Raw genomic sequence first — 15,954 nt, forward strand, 5'->3', positions numbered from 1 at the left:
TTGTGGGAAAAAGATAATTAAGTGACCCTTTAATTTGCATGCAATATTAGGATACAGTTAGTCCAGGTAACCTATGAAATTTTCTATATAACTGCTGCATCTCCGTGGAGAGGAAATCCCAAGGCAAAATACCTCTAAAACCAAAATCAGTCAAAGGGAGAAGTAAAGTTTAAAACCTGTTTGTTGCTTACAAACTACAGTCTGGGGCCTCCTCTCTTTCCTGCTACAGCAGAAGCAATCAGGACCTCCCCCAAACCTCTCAGGTTCAGATAAGCCCTTGGTTGCGGATTACCCATTGATATGGAGATGAACTGCACTATCCACCCCTGAGGAATGCCTGTTGATATGCAAATGCACTAAAGTCAGGCAAGATATTCTGGAAATATTACAATTTTACTCACACTGCATGGAAAATAGCCACTTATGGAGACAATTCTTTATATAACGATGACCTGCTTGTCATTTATTATTGCAGTGCCTAGGTTAGGGACTCAGTTAAGAAACAGTGGAAAATTAGCTGGTTCCAGTAATTTTAGCTAAATGGTCATTTGAAAATACTTGTGTGAAAACACTGTCTTCTGAAATAATATGTATTCAATAAATGTTGAGCTATCAATTTCTGGAAATTATCTTATTTAATCCTCATAATAATTCCATGAGTCAAGAATATTATTATCCTAATATTGCAGATAAAGAAACAGACTTAGTGAAGTTAATCCATCTGAGGTCATGTAGCTACAGGTATAGCCAGGATTCTAACCAAACCTTTTTGACCACAGGGCCCAGATTCTTAACCAGTAGAGTAGATTGTAGTAAACTAAATCTGATGCCAGAACTGTATTTTTTATTACAATGACCTTTTCATGAAAATCTTTAACTGTTAAACAGAGTTCAAATCTAAAAAGATTTTGCTTGTAGAAGTATGCATTTTTACCAGTCATGCCAATTAAAATTTAACTTGTTTCAGCCTACTATTTCAGGATCTGTAATAATTTAATGTGATATATAGAACTAAAAAACTATAAGCATTTATTTACTTGAGATCTAACCATTGACATTCAAGTAAGATATTGGTGGGAATGGGGAATGATAAAATTGAATTGTATGGAGATCTATTGAAGATGGCGGCGTGAGTAGATCAGCGGAAATCTCCTCCCAAAACCACATATATCTATGAAAATATAACAAAGACAACTCTTCCTAGAATAAAGACCAGAAGACACAGGACACCATCCAGACCACATCCACACCTGCGAGAACCCAGTGCCTCGTAAAGGGGGTAAGATACAAGCCCCGGCCCCGCGGGACTTGAGCGCCCCTCCCCCCAGCTCCCGGCAGGAGAAGAGCAGGCAGAGCGGGAGGGAGACGGAGCCCAGGACTGCTGAACACCCAGCCCCAGCCATCCGGGCCATAACGCAGACACAGAGTGTGCACGGAGGGCCCTGGATACTAGGGAAACAGGGCAGCAAGAACAGTGAGCTGGTACCGGAGGCCTGGCGCCGGAGGACATAAGAAAAGCGAGCAGCCATTTTTTTGTTTTGTTTTGTTTTGGCGAGCACTTTATGGAAGTCTTAAAGGGATAGGGACCCCAATACTAGGGAAACAGGGCAGCAAGACTGGTGAGCAGATGCCTGAGGCTGGCGCCGGAGAATAAAGAAAAACGAGCGGCCATTATTTATTTATTTATTTATTTAATTAAAAAAAATTTTTTTTTCCTTTTCTTTTTTTGTGGTCGTTGTTTTGTTTTGGCGGGTGCTTTTTGGAAGTCTTAAACGGGCAGGCCGGGACACGTATTCCAGAGGTAGAGAATCCGGGGATCTCTGGGCAAGCTAATCCCCTGGGCTGCAGGGAGCTTGGAGGCCCCTTACAGAGATAAATAGCCTCCAGGCCGCTCCCCCTCCAACGCAACTCCACCACTTTGGAGCAGAGGCCCGAACCAGGCCACGCCCACAGCAACAGCGGAGATAAAATCCAGAGCAGCCGGGCAGGAAGCAGAAGCCCGGTCTGCGCGCAGCTACCCAGCACAAGCCACTAGAGGTCGCTGTTCTCCCAGGAGAGGAGGGCCACAAATCAACAAGAAGAGAAGTTCTTCCAGCCGTCACTTGTTCCAGCTCTGCAAACTATTCCTATCACCATGAAAAGGCAAAACTACAGGCAGACAAAGATCACAGAGACAACACCAGAGAAGGAGACAGACCTAACCAGTCTTCCTGAAAAAGAATTCAAAATAAGAATCATAAACATGCTGACAGAGATGCAGAGAAATACGCAAGAGATATGGGATGAAGTCCAGAGGGAGATCACAGATGCCAGAAAGGAGATCGCAGAAATGAAACAAACTCTGGAAGGGTTTATAAGCAGAATGGATAGAATGCAAGAGGCCATTGATGGAATTGAAATCAGAGAACAGGAACGCATAGAAGCTGACATAGAGAGAGATAAAAGGATCTATAGGAATGAAACAATGTTAAGAGAACTGTGTGACCAATGCAAAAAGAACAATATCCGTATCATAGGGGTACCAGAAGAAGAAGAGAGAGGAAAAGGGATGGAAAGTATCTTGGAAGAAATAATTGCTGAAAACTTCCCCAAACTGGGGGAGGAAATAATCGAACAGACCACGGAAATACACAGAACCCCCAACAGAAAGGATCCAAGGAAGACAACACCAAGACACAGAATAATTAAAATGGCAAAGATCAAGGACAAGGAAAGAGTTTTAAAGGCAGCTAGAGAGAAAAAGGTCACCTATAAAGGGAAACCCATCAGGCTCACATCAGACTTCTCGACAGAAACCCTACAGGCCAGAAGAGAATGGCATGATATATTAAATGCAGTGAAACAGAAGGGCCTTGAACCAAGGATACTGTATCCAGCATGACTGTCATTCAAATATGATGGTGGGATTAAACAATTCCCAGACAAACAAAAGCTGAGGGAATTTACTTCCCACAAACCACCTCTACAGGACGTCTTACAGGGACTGCTCTAGATGGGAGCACTCCTAGAAAGAGCACAGCACAAAACACCCAACATATGAAGAATCGAGGAGGAAGAATAAGAAGGGAGAGAAGAAAAGAATCTCCAGACAGTGTATATAACAGCTCAATAAGCGAGCTAAGTTAGGCAGTAAGATACTAAAGACGCTAACCTTGAACCTATGGTAACCACGAATTTAAAGCCTGCAATGGCAATAAGTACATATCTTTCAATAGTCACCCTAAATGTTAATGGACTGAATGCACCAATCAAAAGACACAGAGTAATAGAATGGATAAAAAAGCAAGACCCATCTATATGCTGCTTACAAGAAACTCACCTCAAACCCAAAGACATGTACAGACTAAAAGTCAAGGGGTGGAAAAACATATTTCAGGCAAACAATAGCAAGAAGAAAGCAGGGGTTGCAGTACTAATATCAGACAAAATAGACTTCAAAACAAAGAAAGTAACAAGAGATAAAGGAGGACACTACATAATGATAAAGGGCTAAGTCCAACAAGAGGATATAACCATTCTAAGTATATATGCACCCAACACAGGAGCACCAGCATATGTGAAACAAATACTAACAGAACTAAAGGTGGAAATAGACTGCAATGCATTCATCCTAGGAGATTTCAACACACCACTCACCCCAGAGGATAGATCCACTGGGCAGAAAATAAGTAAGGACATGGAAGCACTGAACAACACAGTAGAGCAGATGGACCTAATAGACATCTATAGAACTCTACATGCAAAAGCAAGAGGATACACATTCTTCTCAAGTGCACATGGAACATTCTCCAGAATAGACCACATACTAGGCCACAAAAAGAGCTTCAGTAAATTCCAAAAGATTGAAATCCTGCCAACCAACTTTTCAGACCACAAAGGCATAAAACTAGAAATAAACTGTACAAAGAAAGCAAAGAGGCTCACAAACACATGGAGGCTTAACAACACGCTCCTAAATAAGCAATGGATCAATGACCAAATCAAAATGGAGATCCAGCAATATATGGAAACAAATGACAGCAACACTAAGCCCCAACTTCTGTGGGACACAGCAAAAGCAGTCTTAAGAGGAAAGTATATAGCAATCCAAGCATATTTAATAAAGGAAGAACAATCCCAAATGAATGGTCTAATGTCACAATTATCAAAATTGGAAAAAGAAGAACAAATGAGGCCTAAGGTCAGCAGAAGGAAGGACATAATAAAGATCAGAGAAGAAATAAATAAAATTGAGAAGAATAAAACAATAGCAAAAATCAATGAAACCAAGAGCTGGTTCTTCGAGAAAATAAACAAAATAGATAAGCCTCTAGCCAGACTTATTAAGAGGAAAAGAGAGTCAACACAAATCAACAGTATCAGAAAGGAGAAAGGAAAAATCACGACGGACCCCACAGAAATACAAAGAATTATTAGAGAATACTATGAAAACCTATATGCTAACAAGCTGGGAAACCTAGGAGAAATGGACAATTTCCTAGAAAAATACAACCTTCCAAGACTGACCGAGAAAGAAACAGAAAATCTAAACAGACCAATTACCAGCAACAAAATTGAAGCAGTAATCAAAAAACCACCAAAGAACAACCCAAAGAACAAAACCCCCGGGCCAGATGGATTTACCTCGGAATTTTATCAGACATACAGGGAAGACATAATACCCATTCTCCTTAAAGTTTTCCAAAAAATAGAGGAGGAGGGAATACTCCCAAACTCACTCTATGAAGCGAACATCACCCTAATACCAAAACCAGGCAAAGACCCCACCAAAAAAGAAAACTACAGACCAATATCCCTGATGAACGTAGATGCAAAAATACTCAACAAAATATTAGCAAACCGAATTCAAAAATATATCAAAAGGATCATACACCATGACCAAGTGGGATTCATCCCAGGGATGCAAGGATGGTACAGCATTCGAAAGTCCATCAACATCATCCACCACATCAACAAAAAGAAAGACAAAAACCACATGATCATCTCCATAGATGCTGAAAAAGCATTTGACAAAGTTCAACATCCATTCATGATAAAAACTCTCAGCAAAATGGGAATAGAGGGCAAGTACCTCAACATAATAAAGGCCATCTATGATAAACCCACAACCAACATTATATCGAACAGCGAGAAGCTGAAAGCATTTCCTCTGAGATCGGGAACTAGACAGGGATGCCCACTCTCCCCACTGTTATTTAACATAGTACTGGAGATCCTAGCCACGGCAATCAGACAAAACAAAAACATACAAGGAATCCAGATTGGTAAAGAAAAGTTAAACTGTCACTATTTGCAGATGACATGATACTGTACATAAAAAACCCTAAAGACTCTACCCCAAAACTACTAGAACTGATATCGGAATACAGCAAAGTTGCAGGATACAAAATCAACACACAGGAATCTGTGGCTTTTCTATACACTAACAATGAACCAACAGAAAGAGAAATCAGGAAAACAACTCCATTCACAATTGCATCAAAAAAAAAAAACCTAGGAATAAACCTAACCAATGAAGTGAAAGACTTATACTCTGAAAACTACAAGTCACTCTTAAGAGAAATTAAAGGGGACACTAACAGATGGAAACTCATCCCATGCTCGTGGCTAGGAAGAATTAATATCGTCAAAATGGCCATCCTGCCCAAAGCAATATACAGATTTGATGCAATCCCTATGAAACTACCGGCAACATTCTTCAATGAACTGGAACAAATAATTCAAAAATTCATATGGAAACACCAAAAACCCCGAATAGCCAAAGCAATCCTGAGAAAGAAGAATAAAGTAGGGGGGATCTCACTCCCCAACTTCAAGCTCTACTATGGAGCCATAGTAATCAAGACAATTTGGTACTGGCACAAGAACAGAGCCACAGACCAATGGAACAGACTAGAGAATCCAGACATTAACCCAGACATATATGGTCAATTAATATTTGATAAAGGAGCCATGGACATACAATGGCAAAATGACAGTTTCTTCAACAGATGGTGCTGGCAAAACTGGAGAGCTACATGTAGGAGAATGAAACTGGACCATTGTCTAACCCCATATACAAAAGTAAACTCAAAATGGATCAAAGACCTGAATGTAAGCCATGAAACCTTTAAACTCTTGGAAGAAAACATGGGCGAAAACAACAGCAAAAATGAACAAGTGGGACTATATTAAGCTGAAAAGCTTCTGTACAGCAAAAGACACCATCAATAGAACAAAAAGGATCCCTACAGTATGGGAGAATATATTTGAAAATGACAGGTCCGATAAAGGCTTGACGTCCAGAATGTATAAAGTGCTCACGCGCTTCAGCAAACAAAAAACAAATAACCCAATTAAAAAATGGGCAGAGGAACTGAACAGACAGTTCTCCAAAACAGAAATACAGATGGCCAACAGACACATGAAAAGATGCTCCACATCACTAATTATCAGAGAAATGCAAATTAAAACTACAATGAGGTATCACCTCACACCAGTAAGGATGGCTGCCATCCAAAAGACAAACAACAACAAATGTTGGTGAGGCTTTGGAGAAAGGGGAACCCTCCTACACTGCTGGTGGGAATGTAAATTAGTTCAGCCACTGTGGAAAGCAGTATGGAGGTACATCAAAATGCTCAAAACAGACTTACCATTTGACCCAGGAATTGCACTCCTAGGAATTTACCCTAAGAATGCAGCAATCAAGTTTGAGAAAGACCAATGCACCCCTATGTTTATCGCAGCACTATTTACAATAGCCAAGAATTGGAAGCAACCTGAATGTCCATCGATAGATGAATGGATAAAGAAGATGTGGTACATATACACAATGGAATACTACTCAGCCATAAGAAAAGGGCAAATCCTACCATTTGCAGCAACATGGATGGAGCTGGAGGGTATTATGCTCATTGAAACAAGCCAAGCGGAGAAAGAGAAATACCAAATGATTTCACTCATCTGTGGAATATAAGTACAAAGGAAAAACTGAAGGAACAAAACAGCAGCAGAATCACACAACTCAAGAATGGACTAACAGGTACCAAAGGGAAAGGGACTGGGGAGGATGGGTGGGTAGGGAGGGATAAGGCGGGGGAGAAGAAGGGGGGTATTAAGATTAGCATGCATGGGGGGGTGGGAGAAAGGAGAGGGCTGTACAACACAGAGAAGGCAAGTAGTGATTCTACAACATTTGCTATGCTGATGGACAGTGACTATAAAGGGGTTTATAGGGGGGACCTGGTATAGGGGAGAGCCTAGTAAACATAATATTCGTCATGTAAGTGTAGATTAATGAAACAAAAAAAAAGAAAAAAAAAAGGCAGTTCCTGTGTGGAGACCTCCAATGAGTCCTATACAAGGGTATAAAGGGCATATAAAAGTGTAGGCAAAGGGTCTGTTTGTGTTTATACAGAGGATCAAAGCCTAATTGGGCTACCGCGAAAATGAACTAAGATACGATATGAAAAAGAACTTCCAACATCAGCACTCTCTGAAAGACTCATGGCAGAAGTTGATCATCAAAAAACCCCAACAAAGATCCATGCACTGCTACAGCTGTAGATGCACTCATCCCACCAGTTCCTGGACTTGCCATGGGAATGAAGAAGGAGATATCTAAACTGGCCTGTGCATACAGTAAAACAATAAGTTTGACTGGATCTATACAGTTGGAACTCAAACAAGAATTAGGAGAAGTGCAAATTGTAGCGCTCCAAAATCTTACAACTACCGACTATTTACTGTTAAAAGAACATATGGGATGTGAACATACCCCAGGAATGGGTTGTTTTAATTTGTCTGATTTCTCTCAGACTGTTCAAGTTCAGTTGGACAATATCCACCATATCATAGATAAGTTTTCACAAATGCCTAAGGTGCCTAACTGGTTTTCTTGGTTTCACTGGAGATGGCTGGTAATTACAGGTATGCTTTGGTCATGTAACTATACTCCTATTATGTTAATGTGTGTGCGCAATTTCATTAGTAGTTTAAAACCTATACATGCTGAAGTTACTCTACAAGAAGATATGTCAAAAAATAATCAATCTTCCCATGTTTTCTTCTGCCTGCTACTTCTATAGCTTTTCTTCTTCCTTCCTAATTACAACCCTTAAATAGAATTCGTGCCTCATATCAAATTTACCGAGTATCATAATTCTTCCAACTGGTAAAGATACCTCAAGACAAATGCTGGGCATAGAAGCCACAGGGCATAAATATGCAAAGAAGTAAAAAGCTAACCTTTTCAAACAATAAGGCTTCTCTCTCACTTACCAACTTTACATTTCCCTGTATGGCCCCGGAAGATGACTGGTTAGCCAGAGACGGGTAAGATTCCTCAAGGGAGGAACAACCTAAGACAGGCACAGTCGCAGGGGGGCCATCAGGTGAGAAATTGGGGATCAACAGAGGTGAGGCTTAGAACCTCACCCCCCTGTTCTGAGAGAAATCTTCTGCATACGTGGATGTTTTATTGCCCTTGTCTAGCTTGGATTAACACGTAGCCTACAGGCACACACCTGATCATCTACATTTGCTCTCTTACAACACTAAACTATGTTTTCTACCTTTATCTTGTATCTACCTACCACTTCAGCATTTTATTAAAAATAATAATAATAAAGAGAGAAATGTGGTATCCACATATAAATCAAGTATAAAAATCAAATGAGTATTCATATTTGAACTGACTGTTTATAGTTCATAATGCATGAGCAAAACCAAAAGTTTCTGTGATGACTGCCCTTGTACTGTTCACCATGTAACTTATTCACTATGTAAGAATTTGTTCTCCATGTAAGAACTTGTTCGTTATGCTTCAGAAGATTGGAGACTGATGAAAATTAGGCTTGTGGTGGAGTAATGATTGTGCATTGAGCATTGACTCCCCTATACAGAATTTTATTGTTGTTAACAACCATTTGATCAATAAATATGAGAGATGCCCTCGCAACAACAACAACAACAAAAAAGTACAGACTTCCAATTGTAAAATAAATAAGTAACCAGGATGTAATGTATAGCATAAGGAATATAGTCAAAATATTGTAACAACTTGGTATGGTGATAGCTGGTTCCTAGAATTATCATGTATATAAGTTTTGAATCACTGTGTTGTACACCTGAAACTAATGTAATACTGTGTGTCAACTACCCTTCAATAAAAAATAATTATCTACAAAAAAAAAATTTGAATTGTATGTTAGTAAGTAGGGAATCAGGAAACTTTATGTAAAGCGCCATTTAGTATATATAGTAAATGGCTTTGGGAGCCATATGATTTCTTTTGCAACTACTCAATTCTTCTAAAGCAGCCATAGACAATATGTAAACAAGAGTGTCTTCTTTCAATAAATCTACAAAAAGAGGTGGCAGCCTGGATTTGGCACATTTGCGAACTGCCATTACAGAGTATCTTGTTATTTCTGCAACTGAAATACAAGATTTACTTATTACACTGTTTATGCCAAGTGGAAAGTTTTCTTTATTGAATATACTGGCAAAAGGAATGTACGAAAGATATATCAGTAGTATAAAGGAGAATGGGAATGGTATCTAATAGTAAAGATTACTTTTTCAACATTTTTATGACAACTTAGGTTAATAACCTCATAAATTATTTAATAATTCCAGAAGGTACTTAATTCACTCATTTCTTCAAGTTACCATGTTTTTTAAATCTTGAAAAAACAAATCTGCAGTTTTCACTAGAGTATTCACTAACTCTGATACGCTTTCTTTCCTTTATCATAATTTAGGAAGGATTACTGTAAAAAGACATGACACATAATTGGGTGATGATTTTATTTTATTTGAATATTTTGGAAAATGATATCCGTAGACTTAGATCAGGACTTGTATAAATATATGCAGTTGAATTATAGGTGCAGAAATGGAGTACTCTGTTAAGTCAGTTTTCAATATTACATTTTATAGATTTCTTATTACAGGCAGTTTTGACCATACAGATGCACCCTTGTGCCACAAAACTTTATTAAATGTATATAATTGCGGTTGGCTAGTATGGTATATTTGATATTAAATCTAATATATACTTTTTATTCTTATTCTCAGAGATTCGTCAGCGAACTGCAGCTCAAAGAAACCTCTCTCCAACACCAGCAAGCTCTAGCCCAGGCCCTGCTCCACAAGTTCCAGTATCTCCTGGAACACCGAAGGACACTTCAGCCCCTGGTGGGCCCCCAGAGAGAGCTGTTGCTCCAGCCCTAACATCAAATGTGTTATCAAGACGTCTTGGGTCCCCTGCTACTTCAGTGTCTGGAATGGGTAAACAGAGCACTTAATGTTATTTACAGTTTATATTGTTTTCTCTGGTTACCAATAAAATGGGCCATTTTCAGACAGTATGGAAATGGCATTTCATTTGGAAATAGCAGAGCATTTATCTGATTAAGCAGGATTTCCATATTCAATTAGCCATAACTCTTTACAGCTGGCACCTTGTGATACTGAAACCTATTTCTTGAGCTCATTTAACTGTTATGGCTTCTTTGTTTAAATGGCAATAAAACTTTGTAGTATTTTGTAGTCAACAGTGTAGCATATCTTTTTATATTCATCTTGAGTGGCTCCAGATTTATATAAAATGAGGATAGAAGAGAACACTTTTGGAATATATTCATGCTTTTTGTTAAACCCTTCACATATATTTTTAAACGACAATTACTTAACATATTCCAGGAAGAATATTCCTGCATTGTGGTATACAATACTACTATTGTTAATATGAGCTGGTAAATTTGTCTTTCTAAGCCATAAAATTTTAGTATTTTCTGACAGATACTTTAGCATAAAGTCCTATTAAGTTAACATACTGCCTTTATTACTCTTTCATTTCTTTGGATTTTCTTTTTTTAGTGTGGTAAATCTCTAGGTGAAGATCCCATTTTTGGACTGTAATAGATTATATCACTCTGCAACTTACTTTTGGAGTGTGATTGGGACATAAGTGTCCACTACTTCAGCAGGTCACATTTTATGTAGATTTCCACGTCAGATTCTTGAGTATGATAGTTATTTATCCTATTTTAGGGTATTTAATTCTAATTTAGATTACTTTGGTTTTTCATGACTAATTATTAACATATAATTTATCATGATTTTGATAACAGGTATTCAGGGCGTAGCAAAATCAATAAGCAATCTAAATGTTACTATTGCAATAGAATTTTTCCTGCTTTTCCTTCAGAAAAAGCAGCATAAGGTTTTAGAAAACTAGAAATCTGTAATTTATAAACTACTTAAGAAAGCTGGTTACAAATGAACTGTATACAAATCTTAACTTTTAAAATACTTATTGAAAAAATACTTTTAAACTTGGCATACAATGGTGTCACTTAAGGCAGCCGTATATTTTGTGAAATTGAGAAAAATTAAATTGAAAATTATTCATCTTTCAGTTGTTATCTGGTTGATTTGATATACCAGTGATTTGTAATGTAAAATTCTTAGTTGTTTAATGAAAGAATTTTTTTTCTGAGTGCATCAGTTACATACATTTGTGTACTTATCTAATTTTAAAGAAATAAAAGTTTAGTAACTTTTATTACATAAAGTAATAAAAATTGTATTGTACATGTAAGAATAGGGTTATAGAGGAACAATGACTTAAATTTCATGATCATATAAATAAAACATATTTTACTAAAGTTTTTCTTTTGTTTCTGTGTAAAAGACTGTATTTAAGTTATGCATTGCCAAAAAATATGAATGAGTTAAGTGATTTCTTACAGAGAAGATTAATAATTCATTTTTCATTATGCCATATTTGTGGAAGGTAATTTAATGTGTATTACCACAGGGCTCCCATATGTTTGAAAATTAATAATCAGCAGGTACTTGATAATTTGCCAAGGTGTGCAAAAATGACCAGTTTGCCTACAATGATGGCTCTTGATGTTTGTATTAATTGCTGTTACCAAAAGTTATAGTATTTAAAGAGTTTAAGATATTTTTATGAAATCTGTTATTTTATGTATTCAAATTCCTTTATAGACACTTTAATTTTAAACATGTAGACGTAAAATGCTCCAGCAAAAGTTAAGTTGGCTTAAACGCTTTTGAAATCTAATTTGGCATGCTTGTTTAAGTTGAAAACTTGAAAATGAAGGATGACACTTAATGTCTGCATTCAAGTTTATATTTTTTATGATAATGATTGAATGTTGTTGACACAAGTAAGCCAATAACTTAGTTGATGAAATCTGAAAGATGTACTGGATTTATAATACTAAGAACTTATTCTAGAACCAAATTTCATTTAATAATAATTGTAATTTTGACATAATTTGACCTTTATTAGATGTAACAGCCTTTAGGATTGTGTTGATTTACAAAGCAAATCTCTTTTTTTATCCTATAAAGTATGAATATAGTATTGATACACTAAAGCCCTTAAGTTTTTGTCAAAGTTGTTTTGAAACCTTGTATTCTTGTATTGCAGGGTTTGTTTCAACAAGGCCTCATTTTGCTTAAAAATCTTCTATGAGGTTTCTATGTAAACCTCCACTGTGGCCCATCTTCTTCTTACATTAATCCTGCTTTGTTTTACAAAGCCAAATACCACATCTTATTTATTTTATTTTCTCGCTTTCTTAGTGCCATCTGTGTGTTGTCTCTCAAATTACAGTATCACTATCAAGTAGTTCTTTTTCAGTTTTCAGAGATTGTTTTGCTATTGATGACTTTTTTCAGTTCGATATGTCTTCATTTTGCATTTATGTATTTACTTACTTTGATATCATTAATGTACAATTACTTGAACATTATGGTTACTAGACACCCCCCATTATCAATTCCCCCCCACATACCCCATTACAGTCACTGTCCATCAGCGTAGTAAGATGCTATAGAATCATTACTTGTCTTCTCTGTATATACTGCCTTTCCCATGTCCCCCCTCCACATTATGTGTACTAATTGTAATGCCCCATTTTCCCCCTTATCCTTCCTTCCCACCCATCCTCCCCAGTCCCTTTCCCCTTGGTAACTGTTAGTCCATTCTTGGGTTCTGTGATTCTGCTGCTGTTTTGTTCCTACAGTTTTCCTTTGTTCTTATACTCCACATATGAGTGAAATCATTTGGTACTTGTCTTTCTCCACCTGGCTTATTTCACTGAGCATAATACCCTCTAGCTCCATCCATGTTGTTGCAAATGGTAGGATTTGCTTTCTTCTTATGGCTGAATAATATTCCATTGTGTATGTGTACCACATCTTTATCCATTCATCTACTGATGGACACTTAGGTCGCTTCCATTTCTTGGCTATTGTAAATAGTGCTGTGATCAACATAGGGGTGCATATGTCTTTTTCAAACTGGGCTGCTGCATTTTTAGGGTAAATTCCTAGGAATGGAATTCCTGGGTCAAATGGTATTTCTATATTGAGTTTTTATGGAACCTCCACACTGCTTTCCACAATGGTTGAACTAGTCTACAATTCCACCAGCAGTGTAGGAGGGTTCCCCTTTCTCCACATCCTTGGCAACATTTGTTTTTGTTTCTCTTTTGGATGGTGGCCATCCTAATGGGTGTGAGGTGATAGATATCTCATTGTGGTTTTAATTTGCATTCTGATGATTAGAGAGGTGGAGCATCTTTTCATGTGCCTGTTGGCCATCTGAATTTCTTCTTTGGAGAAGTGTCTGTTCATATCCTCTGCCCATTTTTTAATTGGTTTATTTGCTTTTTGTTTGTTGAGGTGCATGAGCTCTTTATATAATTTGGATGTCAACCCCTTATTGGATATGTCATTTATGAATATATTCTCCCATACCATAGGATGTCTTTTTGTTCTACTGATGGTGTCCTTTGCTGTACAGAAGTCTTTTAGTTTGATACAGTCCCACTTGTTCATTTTTGCTTTTGTTTCCCTTGCCCAGGGAGATATTTTCATGAAGAAGTTGCTCATGTTTATGTCCAAGAGATTTTTGCCTGTTTTTTTTCCTAAGAGTTTTATGGTTTCATGACTTGCATTCAGGTCTTTGATCCATTTTGATTTTACCTTTGTGTACAGGATTAAACAATAATCCAGATTCATTCTCTTACATGTAACTGTCCAGTTTTGCCAACACCAGTTGTCAAAGAGGCTGTCATTTCCCCATTGTATATCCATGGCTCCTTTTTCATATATTCATTGACCACATATGCTTGAGGTTATATCTGGACTCTCTATTCTTTTCCACAGGTCTATGGGTCTGTTCTTGTGCCAGTAACAAATTGTCTTGATTACTGTGGCTTTGTAGTAGAGCTTGAAGTCAGGGAGTGTAATTCAGCCTGCTTTATTCTTCCTTCTCAGGATTGCTTTGGCTATTTGAGGTCTTTCGTCATTCCATATGAATTTTAGAACTATTTGCTCTAGTTGGTTGAAGAATGCTGTAGGTATTTGGATAGGGATTGCATTGAATCTGTAGATTGCTTTAGGCAGGTTGGCCATTTTGACAATATGAATTCTTCCTAGCCAAGATCATGGGATGAATTTCTATTTATTAGTGTCCTCTTTAATTTCTTGTAAGAGTGTCCCGTAGTTTTGAGGGTATAGGTCTTTCACTTCCTTGGTTAGGTTTATTCCTAGGTATTTTATTCTTTTTGATGCAATTGTGAATGGAATTGTTTTCTTGATTGATTTTTCTGTTAGTTCATCATTAGTGTATAGGAATGCAACAGATTTCTGTGTATTAATTTGTGTCCCACAACTTTGCTGAATTCAGATATTAGATCTAGTAGTTTTGGAGGGGATTCTTTAGGGTTTTTTATGTACAATATCATGTCAGCTGCAAACAGAAACAGTTTGACTTCTTCCTTGCAATCTGGATGCCTTTTATTTCTTTGTGTTGTCTGATTGCCATGGCTAGGACCTCCAGAACTATGTTGAATAAAAGTGGGGAGAGTGGGCATCATTGCCTTGTTCCCGATCTTAAAGGAATAGCTTTCAGCTTCTCACTGTTAAGTGTAATGGTGGCTGTGGGTTTGTCATATATGGCCTTTATTATGTTGAGGTACTTACCCTCTATCCCCATTTTGTTGAGAGGTTTTATCATGAATGGATGTTGAATTTTGTCAAGTTCTTTTTCAGCATCTATGGAAATGATCATGTGGTTTTTGTCCTTCTTTTTGTTGATGTAGTGGATGAAGTTGATGGATTTTTTAATGTTGTACCATCCTTGCAACCCTGGTATGAATCCCACTTGATTGTGATGGATGATATTTTTGATGTATTTTTGAATTTGGTTTGCTAATATTTTGTTGTGTATTTTTGCATCTATGTTCATCAGAGATACTGGTTTGTAATTTTCTTTTTTTGTGGTGTCTTTGCCTGGTTTTGGTATTACCGTGATGTTGGCCTTATAGAATGAATTTGGAAGTATTCCCTCTTCTTCTACTTTTTGGAAAACTTTAAGGAGGATGGGTGTTAGGTCTTCACTAAATATTTGATAAAATTCAGCCGTGAAACCATCTGGCCAGGTGTTTTGTTTTTAGGTAGTTTTTTGATTACCAATTCAATTTCTTTGCTGGTAATTGGTCTCTTCAGATTTTCTGTTTCTTGCAGGGTCAGCCTTGGAAGGTTGTATTTTTCTAGAAAGTTGTCCATTTCTTCTAGTTTATCCAGTTTGTTAGCATATAATTTTTCATAGTATTCTCTCATAATTATTTGTTTTTCTGTGGTGTCTGTACTGTTTATCCCTTTCTCATTTCTTATTCTGTTTATCTGTGTAGACTCTCTTTTTTTTTTGATAAGTCTGGTTAGATGTTTATCTATTTTGTTTATTTTCTTGAAGAACCAGCTCCTGCTTTCTTTAATTCTATTGTGTTATTCTTCTCAATTTTTTAAATTTCTGCTTTAATCTTTATTATGTCCCTCCTTCTACTGACTTTGGGCCTCATTTGTTCTTCCTTTTCTAGTTTCATTAATTGTGAGTTTAGACTGTTCATTTGGGATTGTTCT

The 15,954-nt window shown here is 37.2% G+C and overlaps 1 protein-coding gene across 1 annotated transcript in view; it reads left to right on the top strand.

Moving 5' to 3' along the window:
• Window positions 1-15,954, top strand: part of LNPK (lunapark, ER junction formation factor) — a 93,685-nt gene that overhangs the window by 61,777 nt on the left and 15,954 nt on the right. The window contains exon 9 of the mRNA XM_036879426.2: window positions 10,063-10,275. Within this exon, the coding sequence (XP_036735321.1) occupies window positions 10,063-10,275 (213 nt within the window). The remainder of the gene's footprint in view (window positions 1-10,062; window positions 10,276-15,954) is intronic.

This window comes from Manis pentadactyla, chromosome 6 (assembly GCF_030020395.1).
Source record: "Manis pentadactyla isolate mManPen7 chromosome 6, mManPen7.hap1, whole genome shotgun sequence".
Lineage (NCBI taxonomy): Eukaryota > Metazoa > Chordata > Mammalia > Pholidota > Manidae > Manis > Manis pentadactyla.